The 24,263-nt window shown below is 41.3% G+C and overlaps 1 protein-coding gene across 1 annotated transcript; it reads right to left on the minus strand.

Moving 5' to 3' along the window:
• On the minus strand, window positions 1–23,742 carry LOC108295559 (neuroligin-4, X-linked). The gene is made up of 3 exons (XM_017517841.2): window positions 23,559–23,742; window positions 13,339–14,128; window positions 1–3,634 (listed from the first exon to the last, which is right to left on the minus strand). The coding sequence occupies exons 2-3, from the start codon at window positions 14,016–14,018 to the stop codon at window positions 2,785–2,787; spliced, it is 1,530 nt and encodes a 509-aa protein (XP_017373330.1). The 5' UTR covers window positions 14,019–14,128; window positions 23,559–23,742; the 3' UTR covers window positions 1–2,784.
• Between the last annotated feature and the right edge of the window lie 521 nt (window positions 23,743–24,263).

Below are 24,263 nucleotides of genomic sequence, written 5' to 3' on the forward strand. Positions count from 1 at the left end.
TTAGAAAATACTGTGATATTTTATTATTAAAAATGCTGCTGAAAAGTTTATACATATGTGTCCGGCCATATATATCTTCTAATATTACTTAAGGCAAAATAAAAAACAAAATTCCAAAATAATAACCCAAGGAACCATTAAACCCTGCGTGCCTTTGAAGATCAAGAATAAAAGCCTAGGAAAGGATTTTTTTTTCTTACTTTTTTTCTCATTTTTTTTCTTTTTTCTCTTTTTTATAGATAGCAAGTATATTTTTTCTCATAGAACTCTATGAAGATTCTATAACTTCTTTCCATGTAGAAATAAGATATCATTTAAGATGTACTAAATCACTTTTGATCATAAACCCCTGTAAAAGCTAAAGTTATTCACTTAACAGGAACTCTTTTATTCCTTATTCAAATGTCACAAGCCTGATGCGTTACTGTACATATTGCTAGCAGGAGACAACTGGAAATACTAAACAAATACTGGAATTCACATTACAGACAGACGAAACCAACATGGATGCCACACATCACTTCCTTTGTAGTGTCACGGAGAGCCTATCTGTGGTTGCTCAGGTGGGGTCACACATTGCTTGCAGAAATGACCTGATGATAGCTCTATGAAACAATGAATTGGAAATGAAATCTTACCATGTCACCTCTCTGTAGGAAAGAAATGTTGCTTCACATGTGCTAAGCTGAGATCATAATATTTCACATATTTATACACAGAGAATCACTCTCAAATTTAACCCAAGACAAGCAACAGGATTTGGGGGTGATTTTTATGCATTTCTAAAAACATTTTTTTTATTTCTAGAGGTCACTGTCAAACACTGGTACATCCCTATAGTTTGAGTGTAATCAAAGTTGTTATTGCAAAAGAGCCAGGAAGCTGGATAATTTTATGGGGAATGTCCACTTTAGCAGAGACATTTAAGACTAGATTTCTAGAATAACTCACAATGGAGCCCAGGGACATGATCTTCAAATATCTTTGGCTACTCTTTCTTGGTAATGCAGTAATTTTTGAAAGACAAAATATAAAGTAACCATTGCTACCATGTTTCCTTATACCTTATAATACTCAAAACCTTCCTGAAAATGAGAAGAGAAATGAGAAAATGACAAGCTGTCAGAAAGACAAATCACTGATCTCCAGGTCACCAATTTAAAATGGGTGAAAAATTTCCATTCAATGCCTTGTCAGTGAAGCTATCCTAACTTCCCAGAAAACCCATGCAAAGCAGTTTTAATGTTCTATCCTTTTCCCCCATTCTTCTATAATAGTCGTAGTTTGGTGACCAGATACACACATCCACAAAAGGTGATATTTTCAGACAAGCATATGTTTTGTCCCATAAATTATATTAAAGATTTTTAAAAACTTGCTTACTGATAAATAAGGGACTGAGTGCTTAAACAGAAAGGAAAGACACATGTCTTCCTTCAATCTGATTAGCTAAGCTGAGCAGGTACTTCATCGGCCAAACCCTCCTGCAGCTGCTAGGGAACACAGAGGAGTATTTACTCCAAAGGCCATAGCCCCACCAAAGGCAAGCTTTCTTCCTTTTTTTTGGCATGATCCTGAAATGGGAAGCAATTCTTCCTAAACATATTCAAATGGCCAGAACTACAGAATAAGACTTCTATATATTTTTTCCCTGCTGATTGTGTGTGCGTGTGTGTGTGTGTGTGTGTGTGTGTGTCTAACTGAACAAACTTTAAATACATTCAACTTTGGGGACCTCTTTCTATGCTGCAATTTCATAAAAGCTAACATGTACAAATCAAAGTTTTCCAAAACAGTGGTCTCCTAAAAATGTTCTTGCATGCATGTTTGCAACCTGACACAGAGAAATAAGCCACAGTGAACTTCTGAGTATTCTGTATGACATAACATCCTCTTACAAATGAAAATCTCATGTCAGAAAATCACGTTTTGTTTACAAGTAATTAATAAGAAAAGCAACTCTTTTTTTTTTCGTGCAGGAACAGAGATGATATTAATATGTATGTGTCTGTATATATGCATATATATAAATATATCTATTTGTAGATATATGCAGAGCAGTGGTAAAAGCAGTATCTTGCTAAAACGTTTCAAACTGAAAAAAGCAACAAAATATTTTTTTCTTTTTTGTGTTTTTGTTTGAACTCACAGCTATATACATTTTTATTTTTTACAAAGTTTCTTAAATATAGTTCAGGCTGGCAAAACACCTCTTTGCACAGAACCGTACAGATTTCACTGCATAGTCAATTCTTTTATTTTGACATTAAATTTCTACCTTTCCTTCTCTCTGGATTACAGCTTCACGTGCTGGGCAAAAGCCCATAGACTCTTTCTTCCCTTAAGGAGAGCCATCCATTGTGTGGCCCAGAAAGAAATGTTTAAATTTCCATTGTAATTAAAAAACATTAAGTGTCCCTGGCTGAGTTCCGGAAGTGTCAGTTGCTTCCGTGATGGTGGAAACACCCAGGTCCTTGAAATGGTGATGTCCTAGTCACACGAAACATCGAAACATCGGGTGGAGTGGCCAAGATCTTAAAGCAGTATTGTAACAGAAATGTACACTTTTCACATTTCATAGGGTCAGAAGTTGATCTCGTAATACTGGAAAACGCCAATGAGAAGGGTGTACCGGGACAACGGGATGACTGCTTTTTTGCATTTTTGTCTTAAGTCAGCGGGAAAATAATATTCGTGATTTGGAGACTTTCTTTCTCTGTTTCTTTATCTGTTGTGTGTTGCTGGGCTGGAGGGGCAGAGGGACAGGAGGGGAATGCCGCAAAGCTATACTCTAGTGGTGGAATGTCCGTGGGGTAAATTGGTACTGTTCTGCCCTCCGCTGAAGGTGTTGAAGGTGTGCAAAGGCTGCATCCCGGTCAGTGTGTTTGGAATCATGGTGATGGTGTTTGGCGTCATCAGCGGGATGTCATCTGGCGACCGGCGCAGCGTGAGGGTGTAGTCTGGCGGGCAGGTGAGCCTCAGCGTGTCGTGCGCCTGCAGCGACTCACACTCGTGATCGTGCTCCAGCTGCTTCATCTGCAGAGACATCATCTCTTCATTCTGGATGTGAGCGATATCATTTGTGGTGTTTCTCTGGGGACTGGGGCGCCTGTGAGTCTCATGGCGCCTCTTGTCCTTTTTGTAGTACAGCGCTGCAAAGGCCAAAATGTTGAGGAAGAGGAGCGACGCCCCGACGGCAATGGTGACGCTTAATTCAGTGGAATAATCCCGTTTGGTTTCAATGAGGACAGTTGTGTCCTCCGGCCCCGTTTTGTGAGGGTCCTTCGAGTGTTTGGGATTGTTGGCAGGAGTGATAGCTGGGCGTTTGGTGGTCGGCCATATCTTGGCAGGAGATCGCCGGGTACCATAGGGAAATGAGGTCATGTCTGGAGGAGGAACCTTTGTGGTTGTTGAAACATACTGGAATATCTCGTTCAAGTTGTGCAAATGAGGAACGAGTTCCAACCAGAAAGCCACTTTCGTTGCCCGGTAATGATCTCTCACTCTGGGTTTCAACCCAATATGCAGATAGAGCTGGTCTTTGGGATTATACTTGGACCAGGCCACTTCCTCAAAGCGGTTGGGTTTCGTGTGAATGAACTTGGTATCCTGTGGAACTGGTTGATTTGGATCACTGGGGATAGAACGAAGAAAACAAGAAAGGTCATACTCTTCCATATTTGACATTAAAGTATCTTAAACCAATAAATCAGGAAGTTACAATCTGCTCTTCATGTATGTTTATCAATGAGCACAAAACACACAAGCAGCAGCAAGTGCATTCTGCTTTCATCCGACACATGTCTACCATATTGTCTTTTCCTTTTAAAATTGCTCTTATTTTTCTTTTAAATATAAATCCTGAAAGCAGTATTATGGCACTTTTATAATAACATGTTTACTATTTTTCAAGGCATCAAATGATCTTCAAAAATAAAGGGAAAAAAGGAAAATGAAGTATCTCTAGGAAAAATTTCAGTATTTCAAGTTTCACTCATTTTGAACTGTAAAACTCATCCAGGAGTGATTTGCTCCAAAGGGATATTTGGCAATGTCTGGAGACATTTTGGTTTTCGTAGACAGAGGAAAGTTCCTATGAAAGCTGGAAGTCAGGGATGCTCCTCAACACCCTCTGGTTCACAGGAGAGACCCCCACAGCAAAGAAGTTATCTAGACCCAAGTGTTAATGGCATTGAGGTGGAGAAATTCTGATTAAGAAACTTTTGTTCAAGAAATGGGCATTCTCTTTCTTGCTCAAGAATTACTGTCATGTGTGTACCTATGGAACAATCTTACATGTTCTTCACATGTACCCCAAAACCTAAAATGCAATAAAAGAATAAAAAAGGAAGAATTGCTTTTGAAGTAAATGAATAGATGTTGCAGTTTTAGGAATGAAAATGGATATTAACAGTCAAAACAAAAATAGGCTTTATAATTACAAAATGTTTGTAAATAGACATATGCACCATTTGTTAGCTCTCTATTTGAAAGTAAAATACGTATGCACGTGGACACCTTTTGAAGACTGAGTCCAGAAAAGAAGAAAGCACACTACATTAGTATAAGAAGTTTGGTAAAATGATGCATATAGTTTTGGTGAGGTTAACATGTTTAAGATAAATAACACACCCAGAAACAAGCTGAGGGCTATTACAGATACTAACTCGTGCTTGGAAACTATGAGCCAAAGAATTAGCTTATTATTATTTGCACAAGTGGGCACAGGTAGAAGGAGAATCAAAAACATTTGGAGACAATTCATAAAACATAAAGCATTTAATAAACATCTTTGGAACCAACTCTTTTAAGATAACACTTCCCCTTCAAACAACAAATGGCCAAATTCTCGTTTCTTCCTTTTTTTTTTTTTTGGTTTTTATTTTTTCTCTATCATTTAGGCTGGAGTACAATGGCATGATCTCAGCTCACTGCAACCTCTGCCTCGCCGGTTCCAGCAATTCTCCCACCTTAGTCTCCCAAGAAGCTGGGAATACAGGCATGCATCACCACCATGCCTGGCTAATTCTTTTTTTTTTTTTTTGGTTTATTTGTTATAAAAAAGATTTGAGATTATGCATGGTAAAATGTTATCTAGTGGTTAGCACTGAGCATTTAGATGTGATGTACAGACTCAGGCAAGCAGGGAGTTGCAACACCCTGATCAACGGCTCCAGGTTTAAGCTAAGGTCTATCTTCCAGGTAACTCCTCCTTGGGGGGACTTTTGTGAAGCTGCCTCAGACCATTGCATATTGGCCTGCATGGCAGAAGGCTGCAGGAGCAAGGAAGAGCATGTATCTAGCCATTACCAGACATTGTGTGGGATTCAAACAATATACTTGACCCAGAGGTGCCACATGTGCTAAAGGAAGATTCTCTCCCCTCAATTTGAGTCTGTGGTGGTGGTAAAAGAAATCATTTCCCTGTATTCAACTTTCTGAAGCTGTGGATAGTTAACAGCTATGAAATCTAGAGCAAGTTTTCCAGCCAGTGTTGGCACTAATTCACTCCTCTACATAGTGAATGAGAATATCAGGCTTGGAGGTAAGTAATGAAGGTTCAAAGAAAATGAAAAAATGTCTGGCATGTGGTAAGAATTCAGAAAATATTATCCCCTTTCTTCCAATATAAAAATTAGAACACCTACAATATTGCAAGGAAGGGAGAACTAGGGAATGATATACTGTATATCAGAGTATATACTGTAATTCTATATTACATAGTATATGAGTATATTGTATATTACATAGTATATACACGTATACTACATGTCACAGTTTATACTGTATACTAACTGTATACTATATGCAATATATGTGTTTATATTATGTGTGTATATATGTGTATGTATATATCTATCTATAGATAATAGCTATAAGATGTATAATGTAATAGAGAAGAAAAAGAAAGTTGACCTTTACCTTTTAGTTGAGTGTACACTAACTGCTGTGCTTTCACCTTACTAAGATGGTGAGAACAAATATATACAATCTCATAGGTTCCAATACCATGAGATTTCTTATTTACTCATAAACAATGCATTTGAAAAGTCTTCCGTTTTTTATCTATTGTGCATGTATTCTTATGTGGGGCTTTGAAAAAATGATGGATTCAATGTAGCATCTCATGTTTCTTTTGCTTCTTTAAGCCTTCTGAAATAATTTTTAAATTTTCACTTATTTAATGTGTTGAAATAAAAATAAATGAATAAATCTTTTAGGAAAAAATTTCCTAGTATTTGTTACTGATTTTTAATATTCTAAGGAAATGAATGGAAGTGAAGATTCTTCCTTTTTTTCCATGGATCCAATTTTACTGAATTGGTTCTATTAGATGTGCGGCAATCTCATCTACTAGGCAGTGAGCATCTCGGAAAAGGAGTATTCTGTTCGTGTTGGCTACTAGGCTACTTTTGAAGGAATTCAGGGTATATTTGAGAGGTAAAGAAAACACATTTATTTTGTTCTCGAATAGTAAAGCAGAGGATTTGGGAAATCCAGATAAGTGAGCTGCCGCCTGACAACAATCTGTCTATTAAAGATCTGGGAGATGTATACCCAGAATTCTCAAACCCAGTTAAACTTGTGGACATTATGACAGCCCAAGTCATTCTCCCTTACCAAACCCTCCAGACAGTGAGATCTGGACGTGGGATACCAATGTTTTGTCTTTTAGACTTTATTCAGCATAAGAAGTGTCTAAACTCCTGTGAGAAAAATTAAAGATTGCAGTGACTGAGGATAGAAGCACAAATTGTTCTCTCTAGCAAAATACTCAATGCATGTCTTCCTCCTAATGCTCCAGCACTTAACGCATCCATTTCCACCCGTCCTATTTTATTTGAAATGCAATTTTGGCAGCGGAGACTCGAGTGCCTAAGGTCTTGTTCATTTCTTTAGCTAGAGATGGATACAGTACTATGATCTCTGTAAAAATATCTGTGAATCCTCTCTGCTGTTCCTTTAAGTAGTACAGGTTTTCCTTACACCCAAAACATTGTTAGCAGTTAACGATCTGTTACTAGTCTAGTTCATTATGCAGTCAGTGATTCCTCTTAGGCACCTGGTGAGGATGTTCATTCATTCAGCTTAAAATCCTTTTTTGCTAATAAAGGTTGCCTTTACAGCCAGAATTATGCTGCAACTTTCTGTAACCCATCCCCACTAAATACCTCATTGGGACTTCTTTTATTCCCAAAGATTTAACAATGGTTGAATATAAGTTAATTATAGGATACAGCACATTCAAAAGCAGTGATGGCGTCTGACGCAAACAGGATAGAAATCAATCTGCTGTACAAACCCCAAACTTGATGGAACAACATAAAACAATCAAGATATGTGTTGATTTGATTTGCCATTACAAAACTATCTTCTCATTTCTGACTACCAATACCACCTAAGGTCTTCTATTTTATGTTATAATGCATTGTTTGGTTACTTCAAAGCACTGCCCTTTGTCATAATTTATAAAGAAACTAAGATTCCCCCACTCCTTTTTGTCCATCTCTTTCTAGACAGACCTCAAAATGAAAGAATCCTGGATCAATGAGCACTTGAATTTTATTGATCGGCTTGGACAAACCCCTTTTCTCCAATTCCCAAAATAATTTTAAAGGAAAAGGACTTTAATTCTCTAGAACACTTTTCAAACCTTAGAGTTAGTGTTCACTTTTCCTTGACGCTGCTCCTCATTTCCCAAAACGGTCTCAATCTACCTTATTTCTCCAATGCCTCTCCATGTTTGGGCTTGCACGGTTCTCTTCCAGCATGATTTTAGCACCCTGACCTGGACTAAACATTGAAGCACCTCCTTGCTGCAGAGGAGAATCCCCCTCAGGCACAGGCCTGGGCACCTACTTCCCCATTGAAAATAATCATACAAAAAAATAGCAAGGATTACTTGAGGCCCTGGTATTCACTGATTTTAACATCCTGTCTTGATGGAGGTTTTCACGGTGTACAGCCTCCGCAGGGACCTCCTCCTCATTTCTACTATGTGTACTCACTGACTCTGCCTTTCCAAGATGGGAGAGCCCTCTCACCTAATGCTACCATGAAAACATACAGGTGACATGGTTTGTAAGCAATGATCCACTTGTCCGTCCCTCCTTCCTTCTTTCTTTCCTCCTCTCCTCCCTTCCCTCCCTTTCCCTGTTTCTCTTCTTTCCCTCCCTCCTTCCCTTTTTACTCTCCTCCTCCATCCCTTTTTCTTTTTCCTCCCTTTCTTCCTCTCTCCCTCCCTTTCTTCTTCCTCTCCCTCCATTTTTTCCTTCTCTCCCTCACTACTCTTTCCTTTCTTCCTCTTCTTTCTCCCTCCTCCCTTCCTCTCTTCCCTCTTTTCTCTCACTCTTTCTTTCCTTTCCTTTCTACCCTTTCTTCCTTCCTCCCTTCCTTTCTTTCTACCTTTTCTTCCTTCCTCCCTTCCTTCCTTCCCTCCCTCTCTCCTTCCTTCCTTTTCTTCCTCCCTCCCTTCCTTCCTTACCCCCCTCCCTCTCTCCTTCCTTCCCTTCCTTCCTTCCTTTTCTTTCCTTTCCTTATCCCTTCCTGATTTCTTTCCTTCCTTCCTCCTTTCTTCCATTCCTTTCTTGATTCCCTCCCTCCCTGCCTCCCACCTTCCTTCCTTCCTTCTCTCCCTCCCTCCCTTCCTTCGACACAATTCTCTTTCCTTCATTACAACCCTTCTCCCTTTCTTTCTTTTTTTCCAACATGCACGTCCCAACATCATTTTTCTGTTCTCATCCAAAATCCAAAGTTTATGTATAGGAGGTATATGTGCCCTCAAACCTAGACTAAAGGTCAAAAGCATCTGCTTTGAGATGTCTGTATAGAGGCATCCAGACACCATCCACTTCATCTCGACAAACTTGCGTGCCGTCAGGAGAGTGTGCCGTGTCTGCAGGTTTAGAACGCTTGACGTGACACTCACTGAGAGTGGTAAAGTACGTCCTGGCACAATGCGATCCTCTCTCCACGGCACTGTGTAGTGACAGACATGCTGGGAGCTATTCTTGTTTCCTCCTATCACCTCCGGTGCTGGAAGGGAACAGTGATGGTATGCAGAAATAAGCCCTCCTGTTCTGTGAGTCACTGTCTGAGTGTGTGCTCTGCAGAACGGCGTTAAACTTGGCAGCTCACACTGTGACAACAGATAAGGCACATTCCATACTTTCTCCTTATGGGTATCAGGTTGGTTTGTTCTCTGCACCTGGTGACAGGGAGTCCTCCGCTGCCCTGGACTGATCGGGCCACCACCCAATTTGCAATAAACAAATAATTAGCAACTGCAACTGAAGCCCTTTTCATCCACTGACAAACACCTAGCCCAGACTGTGCCTGACAGTGAAATTCCCCACTTCCTTCTGTTATGGGGCTGCCACGGAGGTGTGATCACTTCAACTATTTGTATTTGAATCCACACCTTGCATTTCACATGCGATGTAAGTTCTGAGTAATTTCCTTGAAAAATCATTTGAGTCATTCTGATACCTTTCCAATGAATTAAAAGAACTCACTGCACTCATATACTCAGTGCTATTTGAGGGACATTTCTCATGGGTGGAAGAAACAAAAATAGAGGCTTCAGCCGGACCAGTGTTCGAGCTCTGGGTACCTCAATGAACTGTCTCTACCTGCAGTTTTTGATTTCAGTAGCATCAGAGCGTCTCTCCAAGTTCTAGTGGTTATTCCTTCCCCATCTGCTCCAGTGATGTCAGGGCCTTCATGAAAGCTAGAAGCACCCTCAACACAGACCATGAATGGAGACATGGATGTATTCCCTAAACCCAGGGTGGAAATCCCAGGCTCCAAGCTAAGTGATTTTAAGAAACAGATTTATGGTGTTAGAAAGCACTCAGTAACAGAGAGATCACTGTAGTATTCTCATGGCTCTCTCAGACCTTCATGATGTCCTGGTAAAAGCATCCAGTTGCTGCCAGCCATGATAACCATCACCTCACAGAACTAATTAACTTCCTTTATCTTTTTCTGTCTTTTTTCCTTTTTTTAATAATGAGAGAGCCAGCCTCAGTCCCAGAGTCTTTGGGAGTCAGGAAGATAGATAGAGCTAATGAGAATTTAACAGCATTATTTAGATTTCACTATTGTTTTGATGGTTCTATAAAATGTATGAGGAATGATTCTAGCTTTCCACTTAAGATAATCGTGTAAAGTTTATTTTCAAATTATGTAAGGAGGAAAAGAAAAAGCATATGGTTTTAATAAAAGTAAGTAAAGAGAGTGTTTACATACAAAGTCAGTAATACATTTGTATGCCAATGCAGTGAAGATTGAATGAGCATGGCCCTTTTGGAAAACTCTCATGGAGGTCTTTAGGCTTCAGGAGGATGAAATTCTCTGCAAGGGCAGACACCGCCTATCTTAGTGCTGCCACAAAAGAGGGGCTGGCCCTGCCTTCACAGAATACTAGAGATTGAGTACTGTCTCCCCTTAAATTAAGGTACGCTGAAGTCCTCATCCCAGCACCTCAGTATGTGAGCTTATTTGGAAATAGGATGACTACAGATATAATTATTTATGTTAAGATGAGGTCATACTGGAGTAGAGTGAGATTCTAACGCACCTTGGCAGATGCTCTTATTGAAGACGGCCATGTGGAGACAGAGACACACAGGGAGGCCATAAGACGAGAAAGGCAGAGAGTGAAGGGTGCACCCGCAAGCCAGGAATGCCAAAGACTGCACCAAACCCCGGCAGCTAAGAAGCAGCAAGGAAATGACCCCCTACAGCTTTTGGAGGAAAATTGGCCCTGTGAACACCTTCATTTGCGACTTCTGGTCTTAGGAACTGTGAAACGATAAATTTCTGTTGTTAAAAGACACACAGGTTTTTGTGCCTTTTTGTTTGTTTTTTTATAAAGACACAGGTTTCTCTCTGTCAGCCAAGCTGGAGTGCGGTGGTGCAAACATGGCCCACAGCGGCCTCAGCCTCCTGCGCTGAAGTGATTCTCCTGCCTCAGCCCTCTGAGTAGCTGAGACTCTCAGCATATGCTACCACACCCAGATAAATTTTTTTTCATTGTTTTGTAGAGATAAACTCTCACTATGTTGCCCAGGCTGGTCTTAAACTCTTGGCCTCCTCAGGGGATCTTCCCACCTCAGTCTCCCAAAGTCCTGGAGTTACAGGCATGAACGACTGTGCCCAGCACAGACATACAGTTTTTGATACTGTTTTGATAGTCTGTTCTTAACAGCAGCCCGAGCAAACTAATAAACAAAGTCTACTTTAAGAAAAGTATTAATTTGATTTCAATCATTTCTTCACACAGGAAAGAACCTTTGTGTAATAGAAAAGCATCTCCACCAAACGGTCTCTTCTCCCTTCTCCTCCTGGTAGCCTTTCTCAGACCAAATCTACAAAGTCTGATTATTGAAAATTGGTACCCAGATGACACACTTTCCGCTCCAAAAACAGGCTGTACTTTTGCCAAGAGCACAAAACATTCTTAAGTCACTCCCAACCCAAACCACTTTGGAATCCTTGTACAGTATGCCAGCTGCTAAACACCTAGGCCTTGAAACCACCGGTATCCCCAGGTCTTCTCAGGATTACAGGGCCACTGCAGTCTCAGAGCCTCATTCCGCATGGGGAGATGGATCCTCCCTTGGTGACATGCATATCTCACTCTCATTTGCTGTAAAGAGGTGCAGGGTGGATGATGGAGGCACACAAAGGCAGAACAGAATGATATCCCATCCACTTCCACAGTTACATTATCAGACAAGACAAAATGAAAAGATGCCACAATGAATGGAGCTATTTAGGATGTTTTGGGTTCTTTTCTCCCATGGTTTGCAGAGAATCCTCTTAGCAGAATACTGGCAGACTCTGTTGTATGTGTGCTTTTTGTATATTTTCTATTTTCTAGTATGTTTAGGCCAATAAATGAGCTTTCCTGTGAGATACACATGTATGTTTGCGTGTGTGTTTGTATATGCATTCCATATAGCAATATGATACAAATATATTTTCATTTGCTCTCTCTCTCTCTTTATATATAGCTATTTATACAGCAAAGGAAATACATATATATATATTTGTATTTGTATATATGGTATATATGTTTGCATATATAGTATATTTGTTTATATAAAAATATTTTTCTGTATTTTATATATATACAAATACAAATGTATATGTACTATATATAATACATATGGGAATATCTATATTTATATATGTCTATTAAATATATATAGGAATACATTTTTATATTTCTCTGTACTTATGATATTTGTTTTCACTCCTATGGCCAGGCGATGAACACAGTTCCCCAAGTGGTTCGTGTGCTGTGATATCCTTACAATTTAACAAAAGAGATATGGTGTAAATTAGACTTAAAACTCTGTAATCAGAGTTGGTGCGATGGCTCACACTTGTAGTCTCAGCATTTTGGGAGGCTGAGGTGGGAAGATCGCTTGAGCCCAAGAGATTGAGACCAGATCAGGTGACATAGAAAACCCTGTCTCTAACAAAGTAAAGTTTTCTGCGTATGGTGGTGTCCACCTGTAGTCCCTGCTATTCAGAAGGTTGAGGTGGGAGGATCCCTTGATCCCAGGAGTTTGAGAGCAGCCTGCGCAACATGGCAAACCCTGTCTCTACAAAAATTCATGTGAGGGCACTTTGGTGCATCCCTGTAGTCCCAGCTACTCGAGAGGCTGAGACTGGAGGATCACATGAACCCATGAGTTCGAGGCTTCAGTGAGCTGTGATTGCGCCACTGCACTCTAGCCTAGGCAACAGAGTGAGGCCCTGTTTCTACAAAAAACGAAAATTAAAAAAAAAAAATAGCTAGGCATGGTGGCAGTCAGCTGTAGTCCCAGCTCCTCAGGAGGCTGAGGCAGGAGGATGGCTTGAGCCTAGGAGTTCAAGGCTGCAGTGAGCTACTGTTACATCACTGCACTCCAGTGTGGGCAAGAGAGTGAGCCTGTGTCTGTAAAACAACAACAAGAACCAAAACCAAACCATTTGATCAGCTATTAACAGAACCGTCATGTACGTGTGAGTCCTACACTTGTAGGTAGGAACTCTGGAATTTCCAATGGGCCATCAGAACCCTCGTAAAAATCTGGTTTGACAGTAAAGTGTTTTGCTCCTAGAACGCTTGAGGAATAAAGAAAACAATGAGTTCCCATAGACGCTGGGAAGGGGCTGCCTGTTATTGCTGGGTGTGTGTGTGTGTGTGTGTGTGCATGTGTGCCTGCATGTGTGTGTGTGTATGTGTGTGTGCTCCTGCACATGCCGGTAGAACCAACATCTGTACTGAGGACCCAAACGAGTGACGAGGACAGCGCGGCCCTGACCCGAAGAGGAACGTACCCAGTTTTGGCGAAGTTTGTCCAGTAGGTCATGACCACGGCGCTGAGCATGACGTCGTTCTTGGAGAAGTTACAACTGAAGAGCTCGGTAGGGCCGATCATGGGGACGCCGAAGACATAGGGAACCTCGTCGCCGTGGGCCGAGTCTGCCCAGCTGGGCTTCATTTCGCTTTGGCAGTGATGATAGAAGGCATAGAAGTAGGTGGGGGAGCCATACTGCGCGTGCAGGTCAGCGGTGGCCACGGCGGGGGCCACCCACTGGTGGTCAGTAAAGAGAGCCACCAGAGTCTTCCGCCGCGTCTCCGGGTTTTCCTTATCGGCCCAGTCTGTGTACATGAACTTGATAGTCTCCCGCAAAGTGTCTTTGCCTTCAGGATAGCCGTAAAGATTGTCCACGAAGTTGGACACGGAGAAGTCAAAGTCATTGGGCGTCACACCATCCTCATTGTCCACGATGCCGTCCACGAACTTCAAGCCTTCCCCTTGGTTGACGCCCAGCATGATGTCGTAGTTGAGGAACTCGCCTTGCTCCATCAGGATCTGGGGGTCGTCTGGGATGACGTCGCCGTCGATCACGGGCCCGAAGGCTATGTGGTAGGTGGCTGGGGTGATGGTCTGCTGGATGAGCTCCTTGTAGTTCTTGTTCCGCAGGCATTCTACCATGTCCGTGGTGTCCAGCATGTTGCAGCCGACCTTGTCTGCCAATATCCGAGTGTACTTGGCCGGCTGGTAGTTCACTGCCCAGCTGGACAGGGCGGTGCCGCTCTGAATGATGGCCTTCTGGAAGAGACCTGCAGGTGCAAAATTGTGGACATGCAAATGAAAACCCGCAGGACAGAAACGCAGCTTTTACTGAGCAATGAAGGCTGTGATTGTCTCTCAGGCATGTGAATTTTGGATGTAGTAGCATTCAGCTCTGTCAGGGGCCCTTTTACCCATTTTCATTTCGATTCCCCCTTCCTTCCTCCCCCTGAACATTCATTTTACAGAAGGTTATTCTACGCGCACGCACGCACACACACACACACACACACACACACACACACTCACACACGAGTTTAAGAAAATGAAACCACATTGTCACTTTTCCTGCACTGGTAAAATACATGTGACTTCATTTTCTATCCACAGTTTGGTGTCGTTTTTGCTTCCTTGCCTCCAGATGCCATATATATAAACTAAAACAGAAACTGCAATATTGTTTTCCAAGGTGATGAGGTCCAGTGGTTGAGGAAAACACAAACAGGCTTTAAACTGGGAAAACTTAAAAGGCCCTCTTGTCTCACAACCAAATCCATTTATCTCTTCATTCAGGGAAATAAAAATCCACTTGAATCAATTTCAGGGTGCTAATTTAGGATTGTGTTTTTACCTTTAGTCTAATGAAGATAAGATTTAGGAATTAAATGCATGGACTTACCTATGCCTACCCCTCAACTGTGTACCCAAGTAAACAGTATTTTTTTAAGTAATTTCCTTCAAAAACCACATCTGTTGTAAAGCCAGAGATGTATATATTTTATTTTGCCCCATATGAAAAATGTGTCATTTGATGAAAAACTTGAAAATTCATAGCCAATTTTAGAAGGAATATTAAGTGAAGCTTAAAATTCTCCATCTACAGCTCAGTCTACTACCGAGATGTCTAGAATTATAAAATCTGTATTTTTAATCATGACAGGACAATAGACAGTGGTCTGTAAAAGCTAGAGCATTCTATTTGCAATTGCTTCCTATTCTTTCCTTGAATCCCTGCCTGAGTTGGACACTAAAGAATAAGGCATTCAGCTGTGAGTCCAGAAGTTCATGCCCTATCAATTTTTAAGGTCACAGAAGCAATCAAATATGAGGAAAGCATGACTGTCATCAGGAAGATGTGATTTTAAAGATTGGAGGATTGCCGAAAGATGACACACAGGTCTGCCAGTTGAAAGCAATATGGTTTTGACCACTATGTCATCAAAGCCATCTTGGGAACATTTGTCAAAAATGTGCAAGTATTTACTTGAGTGCTTGGCTCTGAAGATTACTTTAAAATGTCTAAAAAAACCCAAAGTCAATATGTAATCTATTGGATACTTTCATTATTTAAAACACTCAGAATTGGAAAAAAAAAATGTTGTGATAAGTTCCTTTCCCGCCCTTCTCATAACTACTGGAAATAATTTAGGTAGCAGTGTATATATAAGTAACATATATAAAACATTTATTTGTATGTTAGGGAAGTAGTATAACTCCTGATAAGATTAAAATACTTGGATAATGAAAAAAAATCACGCGTAATTCATACTTTAAAGCACAACTCACCCTAGCATAATGAGTATGCTAGGAATTCACATAATTCTTAGCTCTTTCTCCCCCATTCAAAGGTCTGTTTTGCATAGCAGAGCCCGACATTTATATAGCTGTCTACACTGTGTTTTTCCTGCTGTTCGTATACCTTAGGTAAATCCTTAAATTATTATTCTTCTGAGTAAATACAAACGGTTCATTATAACTTTCCTCCCCTTTTGATCTTGTAGCTTTTCATTTCATTCTTTGGTATGATAATAATATTGGGGTGAATATTTTCATAAAACTATCTCTTTCCACGTGTACTTTGTCTTCATTAGACTAGATAATCAGGCAAGAAATTCCTAAGGCAAAGTCTGGGTATTTTTATTTTTATTTCAGACAGGGTAACACTCTGCCACCCAAGTTGGAGTGCAGTGGGCATGATCTCAGCTTGCTGTAGCCTCTAGCTTCCAGGCTCAAATGATCCTTCCACCTCAGCCTCCAAAGTAGCTGGGACTACAGGTGAGTCTCTTTTTTGCAGAGATGAGGTTTTGCCATATTGCCCAGGCTGGTCTTGAATTCCTGGACTCAAGCAATCCATCCGCCTTGGCCTCCCAAATTGCTGGGATGACAGGCTGTTTAGAAGCACTGCCTTGCAGAAATGACCAATGCAAAGGTGTCGTTGCAGCTGATAATAATTTCTAACCTGTTGACTTAAATAATTAACACTTTCCTCCGATTAGTGTGGCTTAAATGTGTTTGATTACTCCTAAAGTTGGTTCTGCTTTCTAAATTTACAATTGTGACTATATCAACTGAGAAAAGTGAAAATCTAGGTATTTTCAAAAAATTACTTAGAAATCTCTATACCAAATGGTTCATCAGATTATTCACTTTTCCTGTTTTTAAAATAAAGTTAATACAAATATGAGCCTTTCCTCTTATCATCACTAGTAAGAGGTCAAAGGCCATTTGGTCTCATGGGCAAAACATTATGAACTAAAAACACAAAGAATTCAGAGTTTGGAGGATTTTAGGAAATCCTCATCTATCCTGTCTTGCTAATGAAGACAATGAGGAGCATAGTGATCCAGAAACTTGTCCAGATGGTGCAGGAAGTTAAGAAAGTCCTGCGGTTACTTTAAAGATGCTTAATTGTATGTATGTATGTATGTGTGTATGTATGTATGTATGTGTGTATGTATGTATGTATTTTGAGACAGGGTCTCACTCTGTCACCTAGCCTGGAGTACAGTGGCACCTCACAGCTCACTGCAGCCTCAACATCCCTGTCTCAAGCAATACTCCCACCACAGCCTATCAAGTAACTGGGACCACAGGCATGCGCCACCAGGCCCAGCTGATTTTTACTGTTATACAAATGGGTTCTCACTGTGTTGACCAGGTTGGTCTCAAACTCCTGAGCTCAAGTCATCCTCCTCCCTCAGCCTCCCAAAGTGCTGGGATAACAGCCATGAGCCACCATACCCAGCTGATAACTTTAAAAATAAAAATTCTGGAGGTCGAGCTGGGTGGATCACTTGAGGTCAGGAAGTTCGAGACCAGCCTGGCCAACATAGTGAAACCCTATCTATTCTAAAAATACAAAAATTAGCTGGGTACAGTGGTAGGCACCTGTAATCCAAGATAGTCGGGAGGCTGAAGCAGGAGAATTGCTTTGAACCCAGGAGGTGGAGGTTGCGATGAGCCAAGGTTGTGCCACTGCACTCCTGCCTGGGCAACACAGTGAGATTCCATGTAAAAAAAAAAAAAAATCCATTAAGGTTTTGGGTATTTCAGATGTAAACGGTCCAGTCAGTATGGTGGCTTTCTGAAGACCAGTGGTGACACAGAACAAATTACAACACTGTCTTGATAACTAAGATGGCTTTATGAATATTCATTTGCAACTGGCCAGGTAACCCAGGGCTGGATCTGCTCTGCAGATTTTCCGCGTTCTACCTTTTAGGCCACAGTCCAGGATTTGTGATCCTGCTTCCAGAACCAATTGCCTCAAATTCCTGTGGCCTCCCCTTTGAAGTCTCTCATCTGATACTGCGGGGCACCTCCCTCACCAAGGGACAGCAGGGAATCCCACTGAGTGAGCCTCCAGGGAAAGCATCAGGCACTCTGGTGGGGCTCAGGGGTGTGGCTGTCTATGCTGACCACTGCTTAGGCAGCATAACCATCTACTGCTCAGAAGTCCAAGCGCACATTTGGTTGGGTATGGTCGCGTATGCTGACTACCATGTCCAAGTGCATGTCTGGTTGAGGTAACATGATGCACATGTGTTTTTGCGGTTTCCCCTTTCTCTGCTTGGCAGACAGCAGTTTTCTACAGGTTATTAGCAGGGCCCCAGGGAGAGTTTGGAGCTTCCATGGGGACAAGCAGAGGACCTCTTGCTGAGTAACCCAGCAAGGAGGTCCTTCCTAAAAGTCTTATTTGCAGGAGAGAGAGAGATAGAAAGAGACAGAGACAGGCAGAGAGAGAGAGAGAGAGAGAGAGANAATATGTAATCTGTTGGATACTTTCATTACTTAAGACATTAAGAATTAGGAAAAAAATGCTTTGAGAAATTTCTTTCCCACCTTTCTCATAACTACTAACAATAATTTAGGTAGCAGTATATATAAGTTATCATAAATAAAATACTTATTTGTGTGTTAGGGAAGTAATGTAACTCTTAATAACACTAAAAAACCTGGATGATGAAAAAAGAATCACCCATAAGCCATATTTTAAAACAGAACTCAGCATAATGAGTATGCTAGGAATTAACATAATTCTTTCTCTCACATTCACACACCTTTTTGGAATACCTGAGCCCAATATTTACACAGCTGTATACACTGTGTTTTTCCAGCTGTTGTATATCTTAGGAAAATTCTTATTCTTTTGAGTTTATACATATGGTTTGTTATAAGTCTCCTATCCTTTTGATCTCTTAGCTTTTCATTTCATTCTTTGCTATGAAAATAATACTGGGATGAATACCTTCATAAAACTATCTCTTGCCACATATATGTTGCCTTCATTAGACTAAAATTTCTAAAGTGAACAGCCTGGATATTTTTATTTTTATTTCAGGCAGGGTGTCTCTTTGCAATTCAGGCAATAGTGCAATGGCATGATCTTGGCTTGCTGCAGCCTCTGCCTTCCAGGCTCCACTGATCCTCCCACATTAGCCTTCCAAGTAGCTGGGAATACTGGCATGAACACCCACATCTGACAAATTTTTGTAATTTTTTTTGTTGTTGTTTAAATGGGGTTTCACCATGTTGCCCAGGCTGGCCTTGAACTCCTAGACTCAAGCAGTCCTTCCACCTCAGGCTTCCAAAGTGCTGGGAGGATAGGCAGAAGCCACAGTGTCTGGCTCATATTTTTCATAATTCTTGATTATATTGATGGGCTGTTTAGAAGTACTGCCTTGCATAAGTGACCAATGCAAAGGTAGTGATACAGCAAATAACTGCCAATATGTTGACTTAATTAACAACTTCCTCCAATTAGTGTGGCTTACATGTGTTTCAACGCTCCTGAAGTTGGTTCTGACTGCTTTCTAAATCTACAACTGTCATAATATTAACTGACAAAAGTGAATATATACATATTTCAAAAAGTCATAGAAATCTCTGTAACAAATGATTCATCAGATTATTCACTGTTCCTGTTTTTAAAATAAAGTTAGTACAGTTATGAGACCTTACTCTTCCCTGTAATTAGCACTAATAACAGGTAAAAGGCCTTTGGTCTCATGGGCAAAACACTATGAACTAACAACTCAAGAAATTCAGAGTTTGGAGGATTTTAGGAAATCTCACTCATCCTATCTTGCTAATGAAGGCAATGAGGAGCGTAGTGATCCAAAAACTTGCTCAAATGGTACAAGAAGTGAAGAAAGTCCTGCAGTTACTTTAAAAAGAGATACTTTTAAATTTGATTTATTTTTTTATGTTGAGGCAGGGTCTGTCACCCAGGCTGGAGCGCAGTGGCACTATCAGAGCCCACCGTAGCCTCGAGTTCACTAGCTCAACTGATCCTCCCACCTCAGACTCTCAAGCAACTGAGACCATAGGCATGCCCAGCTGATTTTTATTTCTTTTTGTACAAACTGGGTCACATTACATTGCCTAGGCTGGTCTCAAATTCCTGGGCTCAACCCACACTTCCCACTCTGCCCCCCAAAATGCTAGGATGACAGGCTTGAGCCACCCTGCCCAGCTGATAACTGCTGTCTTCTCTCTTGCCAGTCTAGAATGCACTGGTGTGATCTTCGCTCACTGCAATCTCTGACTCTTGGGTTTAAGTGATTCCCCTACCTCAGCCTCCCGAGAGCTGGGGCTACAGGTGCATATCACCATGCTCAGCTGTTTTTTTTTTTTTTTTTTTCTACATTAGTGTAGACATGGTTTCACCATGTTGACCAGAATGATCTAGATTCCCTGACCTTGTGATCCACATGCCTCAACCTCCCAAAGTGCTGGGATTATATGCATGAGCCACTGCACCTGGCTCCTGGCTATTAACTTTAAAAATAACAATTCCAGAGGCTGAGAGAGGCAGGAGGATCACTTGAGGTCAGGATGTTTGAGACTAGTCTGGCCAATATGGTAAAACACCGTCTCCACTATAAATACAAAAATTAGCTGGGCACAGTGATGGGCACTTGAAATCCCAGCTTTTTGAGAGGCTGAGGCAGGAAAATTGCTTTGAGCCTGGAAGGCAGAGGTTGTGGTGAGCCAAGATTGTGCCACTGCACTACAGCCTAGGTGATACAGTGAGACTCTCTCTCAAAAACAAAACAAAACAAAAAAAAACAAAACAAAATTCCATTAGGGTTTTCAGTACTTTGGATGTAAACAGTCCAGTCAGTATGGTGGCATTTTGAAGACCACTGATGACACAGAACAAATTGCAAAGCTGTCTTGATGACTGAGATGGCTGCTAGTGAGTCTCAGGCAGTGCAGCAGAGCTCAGGGATGTGACTATCTATGGTGACTAGTACTTAAGCAGCAAAACCAAGTACTACTTAGTCATCCAAATGCATTTCTGATTGAGTATGGTTTCCCATGCTGACTACCATGTCCAAGTGCACATCTGGGCATGATGCACATGTATTTCTGTGATATATATATATATATATATATATATATATATCTCACAGATATATATTATAATATATAATATATATAATATATAAATATAGATATAGATATATAGAGAGAGAGGGGGAGAAGGAGAGAAAGAGAGAGAGAGAGAAAGAGAGAGAAGCAAATTGTAGATAATTCCAAGTGCCTCATGCTGACGTGTCCAGCAAGGAGGTCCTTTGCTGAAAATCATATTTGCAGAAGAAAGAGAAAGAGGGAGACAGAGAAAAAAACAAAGGGAGAGATAACAAGATGGGGGAACAAAGAGAGGAAACAAGACAGTGAGGAAGAGAGTGGGAAAATGGAGAGGGAGAGAGAGGAAGAGACAGAGAGAGACTAGGAAAAACTAGGAGAGAGAGGAGGAATGATTGTGTGATGAAGAGTGTGGGAGATGGGAGAAACAGTTGAAGGAGGGGAGAGAGGGAGGGTGACAGACAGAAGAAAAGAGAGGGGACAGGGAGATTGAAAATGACATAGGCAGAGACAGAAGGAGAGAGTGAGAGAGGAGAATGAGAGGAAGAGTGAGAGAGGGAGGGAGACAGAGTCAGTGGGAGAGGCATTATTCCTTCAGGTTGAACCTACTTCTACATGAATGCACCAGACATATTCTTAATGTTTACAGAAGATTTAAATAATTAATATGAATTAGAAAAGTGACTTAAAAAAAGTCTAAAATCCCCCCAGAATACAAAATCTGTAAATCTGCAATATTGACATACTGTCTCTCTTCCTTTTTTACATAATGTCTCTCTTCCATACTACTTTTACCAAATTGTAGCTAGAAGTTAATACAATTTCAAATAGTCAAATACAGTCAGAATAGCAAAACAAACAAAAATATGAGGACTTCTAAAGTACTTACTTTGTGCCAGTCATTGTGACCAACACTTACTTGTCATTCATTTAAGTTAGCGGAAAGATACTGCTGAGCAAGTATGGTGGCTCCCATCTGTCACCCCAGTATTTTAGGAGGCCAAGGCAGGATAATCACGTGAGCCCAGGAGTTTGAGACCAGCCTGGGCAAACATAGCAAGGCCACTTCTCTATAAAAATGTTTAAAAATTAGCCAGTAGTCCCACGAATTCAGGAGGCTGAGATGGGAGAATCCGTAAGTCCAGGAGTTGGAGGATGCAATGAGCTATGATTGTGCCACTGCAGTCCAGCCTGTGTGACAAACTAAATGGNAGAGAGAGAGAGAGAGAGAGAGAGAGAGAGAGAGAGAAAAGCAAACTGTGGAAACTTGCAAGTGCCTCATGCTGACACGACCAGCTAGGAGGTCCTTTGCTGAAAGTCATATTTGCAGGAGAGAAAGAAAGGGAAGGAGGGAGAGAGAGAGAGGGAAAGAAACAAAGAGAGACTGACAGAGCGAGCGGGGGGAAAGGGAGACAGGAAAGGAGATAGTGAGGATGAGAGCGGGGAGACAGAAGGAGAGACAGGAAGAGAGAGAAAGAGAGAAGGGGAAAAAGACAGGGAGAGAGAGGAGGGGGGACAGTCTGAGGGAGAGAGAGAGGGAGAGGGAAGAGACAGTGGCAGGAAGGGAGAGAGAGAGAGGGTGAGAGACAGAGGAAAAGAGAGAGGGAATGGGAGAGAGGGAGGAAGATATATGGAGAGAGACACACAGACAGGAAGAGAGAGAGAGAGAAGAGTGAGGGGAAGAGTGAGAGAGGGAGGGAGACAGTCAGGGAGAGAGACACTATTCCTCTGGGTAGAATCTATTGCTACCCACAACCTACTTCTACATGAATGTACCAGACATGCTTTAATATTTCCAGAAGATTTTTTTTTTTCTGAGACGGAGTTTTGCTCTTGTTACCAAGGCCGGAGTGCAATGGCGCGATCTCGGCTCATCCCAACCTCCGCTTCCTGGGTTCAGGCAATTCTCCTGCCTCAGCCTCCTAAGTAGCTGGGATTACAGGCACACGTCACCATGCCCAGCTGATTTTTTGTATTTTTAGTAGAGACGAGGTTTCACCATGTTGACCAGGATGGTCTTGATCTCTTGACCTTGTGATCCACCCGCCTCGGCCTCCCAAAGTGCTGGGATTACAGGCGTGAGCCACCGCGCCCAGCCCTTCCAGAAGATTTAAAGAATTACTACGAATTAGAGAATGACTTCTACAAAAACATGTGGCTAAAAGCCCTGATGATTACAAAATCTGTACATCTGCATCCCTCACGGACATACTTTCTCTCTTCCATATTACTCTTACTAAGTTGTAGCTAGAAGTTAATACAATTTCAAATAGTCAAATACAGTCAGAATGGCAAAAGAAACAAGTGTCAGGACTTTTAAAGTACTTATTTTGTTCCAATTATTGTAACCAACACCTAACTGTCACACATTTAAATTAGGAGAAAAATATTGCTGACCAAGCATGGTGGCTGACGTCTATTATCCCAACATTTTGGGAGGCCAAGGCAGGAAGATCACTTGAGCCCAGGAGTTTGAGACCAGCCCAGGAAAACAGCAAGGCCACTTCTCAATAAAAATTTTTTAAAAATTAGCCAGTAGTCCTAGGTATTCAGGAGGCTGGGATGGGAGAAGCCTTAAGCCAAGGAGTTGAAAGCCACAATGAGCTATGATTGTGCCACTGCACTCCAGTCTGGGTGACAGAGTAAACGGAAAAACAGCTGAGTTAAAAAACACGAAGACAGATTCATTGGATCTTTTTGGCATTTTCTGTTGCAATTTCCAGAGTGACTTTTTGCAACCTGAACATGCGTCTCAGGTATGAACTATAACCATTCATTTCTTGTTTCAAGGCACTTGCCTGCTCACCCTGTGAACACCCTTATTACCTTCGGAGTAGTGGGATAGGGTCAACAGGCTGACAGAGGAGGCCCCAGCCCCTGAGCCAAAGATGGTCACGCGCTTTGGGTCCCCGCCAAAGGCTCCCACATTCTCCTCAATCCAGCGCAGTGCTTGAATCTGATCCAGGAGCCCATAGTTGCCTTTTGCTGCTTGGTCACCGGTACTTAAAAACCCTACAAAAGAACACAGGACATTTTTGGTGGTCAGATATAGCTTGCTTTCTTCATTCTTTCTCACCTCAGTCATCATCCCCACAAGAAAAACTGGATTAAAATTTTTGTGGTAGAAATAATTATATAAATAATGGTTATGGTTTAGGTTGACATTATGATACAATATTTTGATACATATGTTGCTAATGTAGAAGACAAAATAAATCTAAAATAGTAATAACATGAAGCAATCTCAGAAGATATAAATTTTACTAGATTCAGTGTATCATTAATGTTTTTTCCTTTTCTTTCTTTCCTTCCTTCCTTTTCTTTCCTCTCCCTCCCTTCCTCCCTTCCTTCCTTCCACCATTCCCTCCCTTCCCTTCCTGCCTTCCTCTCTCTCTCACACACTCTGTCTTTACCATTCCTTCCCCCTTTCTTTCTCTCTTCCTCTTTTTCTCTCTCTTTCTTTCCCTCCCTCCCTCCCTCCCTTCCTTCCTTCCCCTATCTTTCTTTCTCTCTCTCTCTTTATCTCTCTCT

This window comes from Cebus imitator, unplaced genomic scaffold, assembly GCF_001604975.1.
Source record: "Cebus imitator isolate Cc_AM_T3 unplaced genomic scaffold, Cebus_imitator-1.0 Scaffold649, whole genome shotgun sequence".
Lineage (NCBI taxonomy): Eukaryota > Metazoa > Chordata > Mammalia > Primates > Cebidae > Cebus > Cebus imitator.

What these genes read in the sequence shown, in the direction of transcription:
- LOC108295559 (XM_017517841.2), bottom strand. Translation starts at nt 14,018, where the DNA reads ATGCTGGACACCACGGACATGGTAGAATGCCTGCGGAACAAGAACTAC. An exon ending in ACAAACTTCGCCAAAACTGG is followed by an intron (nt 3,635 to 13,338) that starts GTACGTTCCTCT and finishes TTCTATCCCCAG; the next exon opens with TGATCCAAATCAACCAGTTC.